The sequence below is a fragment of the Pygocentrus nattereri genome, chromosome 18, assembly GCF_015220715.1.
Source record: "Pygocentrus nattereri isolate fPygNat1 chromosome 18, fPygNat1.pri, whole genome shotgun sequence".
NCBI classification, from domain to species: Eukaryota; Metazoa; Chordata; class Actinopteri; order Characiformes; family Serrasalmidae; genus Pygocentrus; species Pygocentrus nattereri.
In genome coordinates this window covers 17,593,881-17,611,222 of record NC_051228.1, presented here as the reverse complement: position 1 = coordinate 17,611,222, position 17,342 = coordinate 17,593,881, and the positions used below count along the sequence as shown (strand labels likewise).

The 17,342-nt window shown below is 41.8% G+C and overlaps 1 protein-coding gene across 1 annotated transcript in view; it reads left to right on the top strand.

Moving 5' to 3' along the window:
* Positions 1-2,886: 2,886 nt before the first annotated feature.
* Positions 2,887-17,342, top strand: part of si:dkey-81j8.6 (STE20-like serine/threonine-protein kinase) — a 30,253-nt gene continuing 15,797 nt past the window's right edge. The window contains exons 1-7 of the mRNA XM_017718872.2: positions 2,887-3,165; positions 9,365-9,529; positions 9,876-9,924; positions 10,688-10,837; positions 12,103-12,175; positions 12,427-12,621; positions 13,479-13,653. Of these exons, the coding sequence (XP_017574361.2) occupies positions 3,016-3,165; positions 9,365-9,529; positions 9,876-9,924; positions 10,688-10,837; positions 12,103-12,175; positions 12,427-12,621; positions 13,479-13,653 (957 nt within the window). The 5' untranslated portion in view covers positions 2,887-3,015. The remainder of the gene's footprint in view (positions 3,166-9,364; positions 9,530-9,875; positions 9,925-10,687; positions 10,838-12,102; positions 12,176-12,426; positions 12,622-13,478; positions 13,654-17,342) is intronic.

Genomic DNA, 17,342 nt, shown 5'->3' with positions numbered 1-17,342 from the left:
GGAAACTGCACTGCCATTCAGCAGAGAGCTCTGCAGACAGTGGTGTGGACAGCCCAGCACATCACCGAGGTCCAGCTGCCAAACCTTTTGGATTTATACACCAGCCGCTGCCTGAGGAAGACCAGTAGGATTCTAAAGGACTCCACCCATCCAAGCCACTGTCTGTTCTTACAGCTAATGAGCGGGAGGAGGTACAGAAGCATAAAGTCCAGAACCAGATGGTTCCGAGAAAGTAGGGATAGAGTTGAGCATCCTGACAGCCTGGTGGATGAAGCTGACCCCGAGTCTTCTGGTGCTGGCCCGGAGACTCCGCGGTCTTCTTCCTGATGGCAGCAGGCTGAAGAAGCTGTGTAGTGGGTGAGTGTGATCAGCTGCCATGCAGAGGGCTTTCCGAGTGAAACGGGAGCTGTGTATCTCTTGGAGAGAGGGGAGGGAGGGATATCTGATCATTGCATTGATATATCAGACTACTCAAGCTTTATAGAGCTCAGTAACACTGAGATTAATAACTGATCATCACATTGATTTATCAGTCTACTCAGGCTTTAACAGAGCTCAGTAACACTGAGATTAATAAATGAATAATGGCCACTCACAAAACTGAGATGTAAATGCATATTTTAAGCAAAATATTGCCAATGGGCTAAGAAAAAAACCTGATTAAAGCAGACTTATTCATGTAAATATTTAAAAGACTTTTCACTTAAATTTGTTATGCTGATAGAATAATTAGTAACACTATAGTAACAGTATTGTAACTACCCTGCAGTTTTCAAAGTATCTACACTGAGCTAACTACGAAATCTTGTCTGATTGTGAAATGTGCGCTTGCATAGAACGTTTGATTAGACATACAGTATCTGCATAGCTTCAGATTAAACATTAGATTTTTGAACAATGATTGGTGGTCAAAGGTTTGTGCACCCATTAAATGTCACCATGATACAAGTACTCCCCAGTAAAGTAACACCCCAACAGCAACATCGCATAACAGAGTGACACCCTAACAAGCACCTTAAATAACATATCATAAACCTAACAACACCCTAGCTATGAAAGGTGCAAAATACTTGGTTGACCCCCTGAATGTCTCAAATTAATAATTCTGAGGGGTCCCGGAATATAAAATTACGAGGTTGTGCTGTTCATTAGTGTAAAACAGATGCGTAAATACAAAAGTAGTGAAGTTCATTGTTTATCTGCTTCACACACAATCACCTTCTGTCTCTGGTGTTCTTAACCAACTAGAGCTGCTGCACTGCTCTGCCTCAAGGTGGCGCCAGAGTGGCAGACTGGTTCATCCAGTTGGTCCCTCATAGCCTAGAAACTGTAACTCTGCCTGGATTCGTCTGAAAAACTTTACAATGTGCTGCAGCATTTCTGTAATTCTCAAAGCTCGCAGTTTCCTAAGAGTGACTGTTGTTGAATGAGCATTCAAGAGTGAATGCTCATTTCTCAGACTGAAGACAGAAGATTAGATGAGTAAGACCTCAGTTATTGTGAGGAAGAGCGTATGACCAAACCAGAACAGAGCATCTCCAGAAGAAGACCTGATAAAAAAAACATTTTGCTGTCATTGATGCATCAGCGCCACAGTGAGTTGGCAGCCAAACAACACTGTATTAACCAGACAACATGGGACCCCCCCAAATACTAGGGGGTGTTCACACTGCAAGCAACCACCAGAAATTCCACAGCAACCAGTTAGGAACACCCTAGCGAACACTTAACGACACCATAGCAACCACCAAAGTTACAATAGAAACCACCTAGCAAGACCCAACCAACCACAAAGGAACTCTCTAGCTACATCCTAGCAACCACTTTGGATACCATGGTAACCACTTAGCCATTGGATACCATGGTAACAACCTGGAAATCATCTGGAATATCAAAACTCCCACCTCGCAATACCACAGCGATGACCTAGCAACCCTGAACCAACTACTAAAGATACTATGGCCACTCCTAGCAACATCCTTAGCAACCACTTTGGGTGCTGTAGCAACCACCTACCAACCAGTTAGCAACACCCTTTGAAATCATCTGGAATACCATAACAACCTCCTAGGAACACCATAGGAACCACCTGGAACATCAAAACACCTGCATCACAATACCAAAGCAATCACCTAACAATTCTCTACCAACTACAAAGATACTATAGGAACCACCTAGCAATACCCTAGCATCCACTTTACATGCCTTAACAACCCGTACCAACCATTTAGCAACACCCTTGAAACCATCTGGAATACCATAACAACCTCATAGGAACACCATAGCAACCACCAAGCAATCTCCTAGAAACCACTTTGGATGCCATAGCAACTACTTAGCAACCAGTTAGCAACACCCTAGGAACCACCTGGAATACCATAGCAACCACCTAACAACATCATGGCAACCAGCTGGAAGACCACAGCAACTTCCTAGCAACCATCACAGATACCATAGCATCTACCTGGCAACCTTGTATATACAGGCTAGGAGTGCTGATGCAGGATCTGTTCCTGTCAGTGAGATCATCGTAAATAAGATCTGAATCTGATCCTAAATCAGCTGCTGCTTAAGAAGCTTCATAAATAACAGGTCTGAAGGGAGCTGTTCACATGTAACTGAAAAGTAAGAGTGAAAATCATACAGTCAAATCAACCTGGACTTTCGGTGGTCATCATAAGTGCTTATGTCTAGGCCCTGTGTGTGTGTTTACTGGCAGTGCTGTAGGAGTAGAGATGTAGAGATGAACTCTCTCTGTTCTACTAAACTGCACTTTTGTACTGCTGCTACCTCTGCTCTGCTCTGAAGGATGTGGTTTTTCTACAGCAGCTTCCTGACACGCTGCGAGTGTGTGTGGAGGAGTAAAAGTTGCCACTCAACAGTTTTTATCTCTCAGTTTGTGTGCGTGTATATGTGTGTTCGAGGGAGCAGCTCAGTCCAACTGGAGGTTCTTCAGGAAAATCAGGTGGCTATTTGGACAGGGGGGTGCAAGTGCATGACGGCGGGGGGGCAGGGATGGCGGCCCTCCTGATGCGTTTATTCCGTCTGGGAGTGGAAAAGAAACGAGTGCGGCACTATGAAAACCTGAAGAGGGATGTGGACCCCAGGGAGAGCTGGGAGACCATGGGGGAGCTGGGGGATGGAGCATTCGGGAAAGTGTACAAGGTAAAATGACGAAACAAAAGCGCAGGTGGTACAACAGAAGACTAGACCAGCAAGTACATTAATGAACAAAGATGAATGAATGTACTTAGTGTTTTTTAACAAACATTCTGCAGTTATAAAAGCGACTATGCCACATTATCATCAAAAATTAACAACAAAATTATAGATATTTTAAGAGATGATGGACAATAAGTTCATCAACATGCAAGTTAAGAGAACCTGTTGCTGAATTATTTATAATAGACACTAAATGATTCATAGCAGATACTGAGTAATTTATATCAGATGCTGAGTAATTCATAGCAGATACTGAATAACTCATAGCAGATACCTAATAATTAATAGTAGGTACTGAATAATAAGTTTTACAATACTAAAGCCTCCAGTTTAAAGGATTCTAGCACCATCAAGAGCAGATAAAGGGGAATGCCACCACATTTTCAAAATTCCCTGCATAATTCAGTGTGTGTATGCTGTAAACAGAGTGATTCGGAGTGGTTTGATGTGAAATGGATTAGATTTCTTTACAGTGGTGGTGATAGGAACCAGGGATCGCCATGACTACAACACAAATACAGCCATTGTGATTACTATCCAAAACCACCTGTGAACCTACACATGTCTTCACGAGTTTTATATGGGATGTTGATTATGGTAAAATAGTGATAAAGTTTGCATGTCTTAAAAATGTTTATAAAGTCTAAATAATGTATAACATAGGTTGAAGATGGGTTTTTATATAGAATATCCTGTAACATCAATGGAATATTGTTAAACAAACTGATTTGGGTAAACTGGATGGAAGAAAGCATGTTGTGACGTAATTGTGAAATACCTTTTGAAACATTAAGCAATCACTGCTTACTTCTGCCTGTTTAGCCTTTTGTGTAGCTGAAGTTTCTCTCGGTCTCTCTGCTGATGCACTTCCTGTAAAGACACTTTCATACAGATCCAAAAAACAACAGAAATCAGCCTCTCAGAAAACGGCAGAAAGGCCCCCATGAGGATTAGATTTTTCCCTGAAAAGAACTAGCTTTAGCGGTTAGCATTATATGCTAGCTAGTTCTTCAGTAATTGTGGGATATGTTTTTTATGCATTTTCATCGTTATATAGTTTAAATCGTTGTCATCTTAATGCATGATCATCCAAGACTTTTACCAAACAGGATGGTATCTCTTCCAAAATAAGTGGATATCACTTAAAACGTTGCTTTCAGGCTTTTTAAGCTAGCTAGTTTTGTGTTCTAACTTGAAAGCAACATTTTGAGAACCACCTTTAATCTAAAGCTCAAAGGTAAAGCAGATAATTATGACAAACAGGCCTGTACTTCAAATATACTTACTTGTCTTGAAAAAGTTCATTCTTAATGAGTCAGTATTAAATGTTTCATTGTGCACCACATGATGTATTTCGTCAAGAGAAACAAACTTAGACTGCGCTGTTCCTTCTCTTTTCCTTCCAAAAAGCTGTGCTGAGGTGGATTACTGAGTGGTGAACACTGTTAATCCAGTTTTACTTGTTACAATTCTAAGAAATCACTGAATAAACCATGCAACATTTATACAAGTGCAGATCCGAAGATAGCATGTGCTAATGTGCTATCTAGCTCTAGCTTCCACGTGGAGTGTAGGCCCATCAGCTGCTACCCTTTAAAGCTGATATAGTGGACTTGAAAATATACCTTTCTTTCTTTTCCTCCCTTTGCCTTTCCACGTGCTGCTCTTCAAGATGTCTTTGGAAAAATATACAGTTGTACGCAAAACTTTGCACACCCCTGGTCAAATTACACATGTGGTTGATTTTTGAAGTGAAAATGAGTGAACACATCTTCTACAGGGAACTCAAATATGGCACTTTTGTGTGAATTCCAGTGAAAGGTTCTATTCATTTGCTACTCCAATATATTGGAATAAAATAAAGCTTAAAATATAGAAAATATAAAATGCGACATAACTTTGTACTTTGTAGTTTAGCAAGTTTTTAGCAATGGCAAAAAAAATCTATCATAAAATCATAATTATCTTTACTAGTGTTATTATTAGCCATCTTACTGGAGTTTGTATGCTGATAAAAGAGTCACTCTGACAAGAATCAAAAATATGATCACTACAAAACTGCTGTAAACAAGCCCATGCTCCTCCCACAGTGGTGCGAGGGAGAGATTTCCATTGAGTGTTCAAGGTTCTATATAGAACCGTTTTCCTTTTCCTCTTAAAGGACCATCTTTTTTAAGTGTCCATTTTAGGGCAGTTACATGAGTGCAGGATGTTGTAGGATCTGTTTGTTTTTGTTTTCCTGTTAGCTGACTAACTCACTGTATGAGTGGATTTCCCTAATGCAGAGTCAGTGATGCCTATTGATTGTATGACGTATTTGCAGTGCATGCTGGGCATTGTGGTGAGAGAACAATGGGCGAAAAACACAAAAAAGGCTACAAACTTCTGCACATTTTAATTCACGATTACTGTTTATTTGCTGAATTTAACATATTAGAGAAATGATTAAGCATAAAATGTGGCCTATGCAAAAGTTATTGCACATTTTATATTTTCCCAACATGTTAAACTCAAAAAAATATTAGCAGATTATTTGGTTAATTTCCCTCTGGAGTATGTTGATTTACACCACTATCTCCTGCCGAATTTAGTTATAAACATCCAAAAAGCTGTCCCGCCCCTTTACTTTAACTCTAATACATCGGATTCCACAAATCAAGGTTGCGGTTGGAACTCAGGAAGATAGTTCTCCAGGACCAGAGTTGGAGACACTGATTTACACTGTATGGCCAAAAGTATGTGGACACTTGACCATCACACCTCTATGAGCTTGTTGGACGTCCCATTCCAAAACCATGGGCATTAATATAGAATTGCCCCGTTTGCAGCTATAACAGCTTCCACATGTCTGGGAAGCTTTCTACAAGATTCTGGAGTATGTTTGTGGGGATTTGTGACCATTCAGTCGAAAGAGCACTTGTGAGGTCAGACACTGATGTTGGACAGGAGGGCCTGGCCCACAACGGTTCTAGTTTATCCCAAAGGTACCCAGTGGGGTTGAGGTTTAGGGCTGTGTGCAGGCCGTGGGAGTTCCTTCACACTAAACTGGTCACACCATGTCTTTATGGACTTCACCTATTGCACAGGGGCTCAGTTATGCTGGAACAGGAAAAGCTCTTCCCCAAACTGCTGCCACTACGCTGGACGTATGTAATTGTGTAAAATGTATTTGTATGCTGTAGCATTAACATCATCCTTCACTTTACAGTTGGCACTATTCATTCCAGTCGGAACATCCACAAAACCCAGATTCATTCATTAGACTGACAGATGGTGAAGCATCATTTATCATTCCACAGAATATGTTTCCACTGCTCCAGAGTCCAGTGGTGGTGTGCTTTACCAGCTGATGCCTGGCATTGTTCATAGTGATCTTAGGCTTATGTACAGCTGCTCAGGCATGGAAACATATTTCATGAAGCTCCTGATACACAGTTCTTGTACTGATGTTGTTTCCAGAGGCACTTTGGAATTTTTCAACAGAGGATAGGCAACTTTTACATGCTTCAGCACTCAACTGCTCTGTGAGTTTAGGTAGTCAACCACTTTGTGGAGGAGCTCTTGTTGCACTTAGATGCTTCCATTTCACAGTAATAACACTTACACTTGGCAGGGGCAGATCTAGCAGGAGATAAAATTCATGAACTGACATGTGGCCAAAGTGGCACCTATGACAGTGCCACGTTTAAACTCACTGAGCCCTTCAGTACGACCCTTTCTACTGCCAGTGTCTGTCTATGGAGACTGCATAGCTATGTGCTTAATTGTATACAGCTGTTAGAAATGGGTATGTCTAAAACACCTGAACTCAATATTTATGAGGAGTGTCCACAAACCTTTGGGATTATAGTGTGTTTACAGCTTTAGCCAATTAAAAACTACTCAATAATATAATATGCTCAGTGGGGTTTTGCATTAATTTAGCTGGAGAAGCAGTAAAAACAGTAATTCAATAAATACAATAAACATGCTATAGTTTTTATCGGATGATAAACAGAGTCTGATATCTGTTAGTCATTAGATACAGAACTGTCTAGCCTTTGTGTTGCTAATATTGGGAACATTTTATGGTGGTTTGTACTTTTTACTTTGTACTATGGTGGTCAGCAACAAGAATAACCCAAACACTGCATCACATCTATAGTGATGTTTTATTTTGGGTTTCCTAGGTGACAGTTTTGGGGTTCAGGTCTGTGCTGTGGTTTGGCTCACTTCCTGCCCTAACAAAATGTGAAAGATAACTTCCTGTTATAGATTTTAGCCTTCTCTGTTAAACCTGCTTCGTTTTGTGTCTGCACTAGACAAAAAACCATACACACACTCACCCAAACAGACAAGAAGGTTTCAGAAAGTAAATCTAGACACCAGTTTAACAATCTTGCATCAGCAGGCATCAAAATTACAACACATCCGGGAAAAAAAAAGTGTCAGAACTTCAGACTGAGAGAGCAGTTTCCTCTAACTTTTTAAAGATCATCCAACATTGTATGACTGCAGGGCTAAAAATCAAATGAGTAAAAAGACGAGAGCAGGTGTCTGTTTTTTTTTGACTCATCAGTCTCTCAGCTCAGAGCACAGATCTTCAGAAAAATGTCACAATGATCAAACTATATGGCAAAAAAGGGAGTTTATAATGTACCATTTATGATTGAATTCAGTATTTTGGTCAGATGGGGCTTCTGCTTTTAATCAAAATGATAAAAAAAAAACCAAATTTGATTGTACATAAAAATATTACCGTTACATGGAATAAAAATGGACTGTTTCACTGTTTGAGGTTCATCTAAAGTATAATTAGACCAAATTCTATCACTTTAGACCAATTAGACCAAGTTGCATTAAACCGTCTTGCCATACCAAATGCTTCAAATAACACTTTATTAGAAACATCTACCTTGTGCTTCCACTGACTGACCACTTTTTTAGAAAGACCCACCTTGTGCTTCCACTGACTGGTCACTTTATCAGAAACACTTCTTGTATAACTTCTGCATGTAGCTGTACAGTAACAGACTATAGTAGTTGCTGTACAATTTATCAGGTTCCTATACTCCATTCATTATTGGTCAGTTTCTGCTGTTGTCCAGATAGTATTTGGGTCCATTCTCAGCACATCAGTGACATTGTCATGGTAGTGCGTGGTGCTGGTGTGAGTGTATCAGACAGCAGTGTAGCTGAGAGATCTTACACAAGTGTCACTGCTAGTGGGCTGTCCACCCAAAAATATCCAGACAATAGTGACTCTGTGATCAGAAACTGACCGCTGGGAAATGGTTGCATAAACTGTGCATCAGCAGATGAGCTACACTCTCTTACTGTAAACTGTATCAGAAAGGGAGGGGTTTCTGATAGAGTGGCCGGTGAGTGACATATCATTGAGTCCTGTAAAACCACAATATACATTAAAACACAGAAGTGAGTCATGATACAGGTAAACTTTGACTTGTCATTTTGACCAAAATGATTTATGTTTGTTAGATCATAGGAATGTGCTGATTGGTCAAAAACCACAGAACAGTTAACTGAACTTCTTCAGGAAGTTCTGTGACATATGATATGTGTTACAAAGGCCAAAATTTGTGATATGATCAACAAACCAGCACCACATTCAGGCTGCTGCTGCTAAAAAACACCAGCAGCAGCTGCTTTAAAGGGGAATTGACCCAAGTTTGCACTTTCCTCAATAATGAGTGTTTGTGATGTAAACAGAGTGATTCAGAGCGGTGATAGGAACCAAGTGTCGCCATGACTACAGCACAAATATAGACATTTTATTTACTATCCAAAACCACCAGCAGACCTAAATGTGTCTTATAACTTTTATATGGAATGTTGATGATGGGAAAATAGTGGAAAATCTGAAAAAACATATTTTCTTTGGGGATTATTTTGCCTCACAACACCCTGCATAATATGTATCCCTCCACCATAAATGGATTTTTTAAAAATGGAAACTATCATAAAAGAGTGTCTCAGTCATCAGGCAGTTTGTTCAAAGTTATTTCATGTAATAACGTTCTGTGAAGGAGTTTTTAGAGGTGGACATCTGGATCACCACCACTTTTGCAGAGGATTTTCAAAAATCAGTGGAATTTCCCTTTAAGTAATCTAATAGCGAAATCCTGCTGTGTGTGTGTGTTAGGCTCAGAACACTGTGAGTGGTGTGATAGGAGCGGCTAAAGTGATGGAGGTGCGCAGTGAGGAGCAGCTTGAGGATTACATCACCGAGATCAATATCCTGGCAGGCTGTCGCCATGCCAACATCATCTCCCTGCTGGATGCCATCTACTTTGAAGGATGGCTGTGGGTAAGAGATACAGATACTGACTGTCATATCACTCTAGACTCTTGCCTGTGTGCGCTGCCTGTCAAAAGTTTGGGGACACCCGTCTTTTCAAAATGTTTTTAGTAAATGATCATGTTGTATTTGTTTGTAATAACTTATTTTTTTCTGCTACAAACTGCAAAACTGAAGGAACTGCTGCAACTATGGGAATAAAGCTAAAGGCCATGCCCACTTACTTTCCTTGTTGTCTTCTTCACTGAAAAAATGAAATATCAGCTTTATTTATTTATTTTTTTTTTTTTTAAAAAGCAGCATTGGTGGGCAGTTTATAAACAAACAAATACATCAATTCTTCCTGTGTCTGCAGATTCTGATTGAGTTTTGTCCTGGAGGAGCACTGGATGACATCATGTTAGGTGAGTGTGGACTGAATTAGTTAACTGCAATCCAACAGTAAATAAATGAATAAATAAATAAATAAATAAAAAGATAAGCATTCAGTGCTTAGATGTTTGTAAGGATTATGAACTGATCTGTATACATTCAAAATCATTTATAGAGTATCTTTTTAAAGATATTTTCTATTTCCATAGATTTTCAATTTATATTTTCAAGTGAAGTTGAAAGATTTAGATTGATCATGCATTTAATTTTTAAATAAAAAAATAATAATTTAAAGACGCTCATGTCACTACAGAAACACAAGGTGTTTCAGTCGGTAGGCGGGACATACTTTTAGCCATGCCCCTGTATTTTAGAGCAGTGAGTGAGGCTCATCTCTGTCGCTCATGGCCACATGGTGAGCAGTTAGACCCCAAAGTCTGAAAATAAGTGTGCAATGTTTTCAGTAGTTAAAAACTTTTTTTGCATTTTACTGAAAAATATGATGCTCTTATGTGGGTACAGCTGTTCAAAGCTGTGTTTGCTAGTCATGTACCAGCAGCATGAGCTCAGAATTAGCTAAAACTGTAACTATCGAAACAGTCACTACAAAAACATTAAAGTTAGTAAAGTTTGAGTAGCGTTGTGATTGTTTCGGCAGTGACCACATGGAATGTTCAATGTGTAATAAAAGTAATTAAGGTATAGAGTCACTCAAAGCAGAAGCATTTCAATTTAAAGTCTGAGATCAGTTTAAAGTCACTTAGTAAGTCCTGTTTATGTGTGTTTGTGTTGCAGAGCTGGAGCGTGGTCTGTCCGAGCAGCAGATCAGTGAAGTTTGCTGTCAGACTCTGCAGGCTCTGTCCTACCTGCACCAGCATCACATCTTTCACAGAGACCTAAAGGCTGGAAACATTCTACTGACCATGGATGGACAGATTAAACTGGGTATACATACACTGTACTCACACTGTTCTCACACTATATGCATACTGTACTCACACTCTACACACATTCTACTAACAAGCACATATTATTTGCCCTGTACTTGCACTGTACTCACACTATACTCACATACTATTAATCACACTACTTACTGTACTCACAATGTACTTGCACTATACTCACTGTACTCATGCTGCACTCACACTATACTCACCATACTCACACTGTACGTACACTATATTCACTGTACTTACACTGTATTCACACTATACTCACATGCTATTCATCATACTACACTTACTGTACTCACACTGTACTTACACTACATTCACTGTACTCACATGTATTCATACTCAGACTATACTCAAAACTGCACTTCCATTATACTCACTGTACTCTTACTATATTCATACAATTCTCACACTGTACACACTTTATTTACACTATACTCACACTATACTCACTGCACTTATGCTGTACGCACACTTTACTCACTGTACTCATACTGTACACACTCTATTCACACTGTAGTCAAACTACATTCACACTCTACTCACATTATACACACTATACTCACACTATACTCTCTGTACTCTACTCTGAACACATCACACTGTATTCATACTATATTCACATTATACACACTATAAACCATACTCACTGCACTCACATTATACTCACTGCACTCACACTATGCTCACTCTGTACACACTACACTTACAATATACTCAAAGTATACTAACACTGTGCTCACTGTACACACACTATACTCACTGTACACACTGTGCTAATTGTGTACTTATACACTCATTACTTTCACACTTTGCACACACTATACTGACACTATATACACACACCATTTACACTATATTCACTAGTCACATTATACTCACATATTCTTCACATATTCTGTTATACACAGACTAAACACAAACTATACACATACTATACACTTTACACACTGTGCTCACATTATACACACTATACTCACACTATATACACACACTGTTCTCACACTATACTCACACATGCACTTTATATTTAATAAACACACTAAACATACACTATACTCACTACCAACACTATTCCCATACTATATACACACATTGTTCTCACAGTATACACACACACACACACACACACACACACACACACACACACACACACACACACACACACACACAGAATTATACACACACCTGGAATTGACTCTCAGCTGTGTAAACTCAGACTTCACTCTCTCTGTCTCTGTATTTGCTCTCTCACAGCTGACTTTGGAGTGTCTGCAAAAAACGACAACACACTCCAGAGACGGGCGACGTTCATTGGAACACCATACTGGTGAGAGATTTTTGCTTCATTACAGCTGACTGCAGTGTGAGATCACAACATTCCACTAAAACTTCTTGTTGTACTACCTTTCACTCGCTTTTTTATATATCAGTTTTTAATCATAATCTGATGTATAATTTTGTACAGTCACCTTTTATGTGGTAAAGGTGCTATATAACATTTATTTAAGATGAAATCAAATAAATGTTAAAATAAATAAATCATAAAATACAGCTGACCTGAATGTGTTGTATTTGTAGGATGGCTCCGGAGGTGATAATGTGCGAGACGTCGAAAGATAATCCATACAGCTCTAAGGCTGATATTTGGTCTCTGGGCATCACTCTGATTGAAGCAGCGGAGATGGAGCCACCTCATCATTCTCTCAACCCAATGAGGGTCCTGCTGAAAATCACCAAATCACCCCCACCTACACTGAGCAACCCACGTCGCTGGTCAGAATCAAAACTCCCTCATTTCTTCACAGCAACTTCTTTATATTTACAGTGCTGTGTAGAAGTCCTTTGTTTATTTAATTTCCACTTAAAATGGCCATGAAGTGCAAGTTATTCATTTAAATCCCATTCAGTGATGTTGGGGACTGGACTGGGTCTGGATGGTCAGTCCATTGTTCAGCTTTTTGTTTCTTGTGTCCTTTTCTCAGTGAGGCTTCTTGACAGCTACACATCCTTTCAGACTCATAGTGCTTAGTTGTCACAGTGGAAGGATGGACAGAAACACCTGTGGATATTTTCAGATCTGAAGTAGCTTGATTTTCTCCTCTCTCTCAAAGATGAAAACTTTAAGTGCTGTTTATCTGATGGGGACAGTTTTGGTGTATACCAGGTCCTCCAGGAGGTTGTTGGGAGCCCCATTTTCTCTATAGCTTTTATTCAGATTTTGACCTTGTGGAAACTCCTGTTTTTTCACATTGTTTTTCTCCTTTCTTATGCAAGTGGACTATTTTATATTTAACCTGCTCAGACATCTCCTGGAAAATTAAGAACTTATACATAATGGTGGTTTTGACTAGACGATAAATAAATGAAGTGTGCTCTCTGGCTTTTGCACAGTATTGTGCATCACAGAATTACAGCTACAGTCGCCTCCTTCACTTTACTTTCCTCTCCCTGGCCACTTTATCAGAACACCCCTTTTTTTAGTGCACAGTTAGAGACTGTAGCTCATGTGTTGATGCACGGTTTGTCTTGGCAATTATCTAGCCCTTCACCTATGGTCAGTTTCTGGAGCTTGGTTTGGTCAGGTCAACAACAGTTAGAAACGTACCGATCCTTCTGCTTTGTGCTCTCAGGTCGTCCCATTTCCAGGACTTCCTGCGGAGGGCACTGCAGAAGAACCCGGAGTCACGCTGGGGAGCACAGCAGCTGCTAGCCCACCCGTTCTCCTATGCAGGCCGGGACGGCCGAGCGCTAAAGGAACTAATTGCTGAGGCTAAAGCAGAGGTCACTGAGGTCATAGAAGCAGAGGTGAATAAAAATTAGTCACTTAAACGTTTGGCAAAAAACTTTGCACATTTACAAATTGTACACATTTTCCCCCATCATTTCACATCTACCTGATCAACCAAGACCAATGTTCGATGTCTGAAGTTTGCTTTCTTAATTTTAGCACTGAAGCTATAAGGGTAAAGTAGCTAACAGTTAGTGGAATTCAACAGTTCTTACAGGGAATTACACTGATTTTTCTCATAGATTAAACATATCAAGAAACCAGCTGGGGTGATTATAAATGCAAGTCCATTTGTCATCAAATTATCAGTGTTTGCCTTAAATCTTTCTCTTTGCCTTTCCAATAGCTACTAGCTAGACAAGATTGTGTTGCTATGTCTGCATTGCTATGGTGACCAGCAGTCTGTGTGCTGATCTTCAGAGCTAAACGGTGAATTAGCAGTTATACATGAACTCTAGCATTTAATGTCATTATCATCATCATCATCATCATCATCATCATCATCATCATCATCATCGCTTAATCCAGATAGGGTCGCGGTAGCAGTTGGGACAGCAGAGAATCCCAAATGACCCTGTCCCCCGCAACTTCCTCCAGCTCATTCCCAGGGACCCCAAGCCGCTCCCAGGCCAACTTGGAGATGTAATCCCTCCAGCGGGTCCTAAGACGACCCCGGGGCCTTAACACAGTAGGCCATGCCTGGTACACTCCCACCAGGAAGTGTCAAAATCAGATGCCCAAACCACCTCAGCTGGCTCCTCTCAATGGAGTAGCGGCTCTACTCCGAGCTCCTCCCGGATTGCCAAGCTCCTCACCCTATCAAATAGAGTGTAACCTGCCACCCTGTGAAGAAAGCTCATTTCCGCCGCATGTATTCGCGATCTCATTCTTTCTGTCATTACCCACAGCTCATGACCATAGGTGAGGGTTGGGATGTAGACCGACCGGTAAGCAGAGAGCTTTGCCTTATGGCTCAGCTCCCTCTTCACCACTACAGTCCGGCACAGTGAACGCATTACTGCTGCCACCTGTCCCAGCCTGCGGCCGATCTCACGATCCCTCTTCCCATCACTCGTGAGCAAGAACCTGAGATACTTAAACTCCTCCACCTGGGGCAAGTCCTTTCCCCTTACCTGGAGTGGGCATGCCATCCTTTTTTGGGCTAAGACCATGGACTCAGATTTGGAGGTGCTGATCCGCATACCAACCGCTTCATGCTCAGCTGCAAACCTCTCCAGTGAGCACTGGAGGCCTCCATGTGATTCAGCCAGAAGAACAACATCGTCTGCAAATAGCAGAGATGCCACCCTCTGGCCTCGTCACATAATGCCCTCCTGACCTTGGCTACGCCTTGACACCCTGTCCATGAATATCACGAACAGGAGTGGAGACAGGGCACAACCCTGCCGGAGCCCAAAGCTAATACTGAAAGGATCCGACTTAATGCTGAGTATATGAACAAAGTGAAAAGCTGGTCCATTGTTCCATGGCTGGGATGGAATCCGGATTGTTCCTCCTCAATCTGAGGTTCAACTATCGGTCGGAGTCTCCTTTCCAGCACCTTGGCATAGACTTTCCCAGGGAGGCTGAGCAGTTTGATACCCTGATAGTTGGCACACACCCTCCAGTCCCCTTTTTTAAAAAATGGGGACCACCACCCCAGTCTGCAGTCCAAGTGTATTGTTCCCGAGGTCCATGCAATATTGCAGAGGCGCAACAGCCACGACAGACCCACAATATCCAGAGCCTTAAGCATCTCTGGACGAATCTCATCCACCTCTGGTGCCTTGCCACTGAAGAGCTTGCCAACTACCTCAGTGACCTCCACCAGGGAAATGGAGCTTGACACACCAGAGGCCTCTGGCCCTGATGCCTGTGAGGGAGGTATGTCTCCCGGATTAAGGAGTTCTTCAAAGTGCTCCTTCAACCAACTGACAATATCCTCATTTGAAGTCAGACTTCATGTCCCCTACCTCCCCAGCACATAAGAAAAGCTCTCCCGGAGGTGGGAGTTGAAATCATGCTGAACAGGGGCCTCCGACAGTCGTTCCCAGCACACCCTCACTATTCGCTTGTGCCTACCTGGTCTGACCATCAGTTTTCCTTGCCATCTGATCCAACTCACCACTACATGGTGATCAGTTGACAGCTCAGCACCTCTCTTTACCTGAGTGTCCAGAACATATGGTCCCAAGTCAGAAGAAACGACAACAAAGTTGATCATTGACCTCTAACCCAAGGAGCTCTGGTACCATGTACACTTATGAACATCCTTGTGTTCGAACTTGGTCTTCATTATGGACAATCCATGCCTGGCACAGAAGTCCAATAACAATTCACCATTCGGGGTTAGATCGGGCGGGCCGTTCTTCCCAATCATGCCTCTCCAGGTCTCCCAGTCATTGCCAACATGAGCATTGAAGTCCCCCAGTAAGACTGTGGAGTCTGTAGGCGGGACCCTTTCCAGAACCCTGCCCACTCGCTCAAAGAAGGCTGAATACTCTGACCTGTTGTTTGGTGCATAAGCACACACAACAGTCAGAGTTTTCCTCTCTGTGATTTTAATTCGCACTGAGGCGACCCTCTCATCCACTGGGACAAACTCGAACAGCACGGCCGCCACCCGGGGACTTGTGAGTATCCCCACTCCTGCCCAGCACCTCTCACCCTGTGCAACCCCTGAGTAGGAGAGGGACCAACCCCTTTCAAGGAGTTTGGTTCCAGAGCTGACACTGTGGGTGGAAGTGAGCCCAACTATATCTAGTTGGTACCTCTCAACCTCCCGCACAAGCTCTGACTCCTTCCCCCCTAGTGAGGTTACATTCCACATGCCAAGACCCAGTTTCTGCCGCAAGGGCCTAGGCTGCCAAGGGATCCTAGGCTCCCCTGCAATCTCCCACTGCCTGTGCAGCACTGCACCGCTCCCCCATGCTGGACCTTGCAGGTTGTGGGCCCACATGGTCCCCCTACGTTGCCTCTTCAGGCTGAGCCCGGCCGGGTTACGTGGGCTGCCCGGCCACCAGACACTCGCTGAGGGACACTACCCCCAGGCCTGGCTCCAGGGGTAGGTCCAGGTGACCCTATCCCGGGCAGGGTACACAGTATTTTGTGCCTGTTTTTCACAGTGGGTTTTTTTTCTGGATTGTGTTAGTCTGGCTCTTCACTCCAGGCCTGTTTGCCCTGGAGCCTACCAGGAACACATTGCTCCCGACAACTTAGCTCTGAAGATCCCTAGACCACACAAGCCCTTTCATCACGACAAGGCCCCGATCCAGGAAGGGGCGTTTAAAGTCATTTATGGTTAAAACATGTTAGAACGAGCCACAATATGTTTTAGGCCAAAATGTTCTCAAAACCATCTCAGTCATCAGGCAATATATTCACAGCCATTTCATGTAATGACTTTCTGTGAGGAAGCTTTTAGAGGTGGACATCTGGTTCCTATCAGCACTACTGTGAACAATTCTGAGTCCTAGGTTTTTATAGAATGGAACGTTTTACACCAAACCATTCTAAATGACTCTGTTTACATCTTAACCACTTCATTAAACAGGATTTTTAAATTTGCTCCTTCAAAATAGATGCGCTGATCTCTTCATTGGTCAACTAAAACTGGTCTGAAAACTTGCAATGTGATATTTTTCACAAATTGTTCAAAGCTATTACTACTGTTTTTCAGCCAGACAAATGTAGCTAACGAGTATTA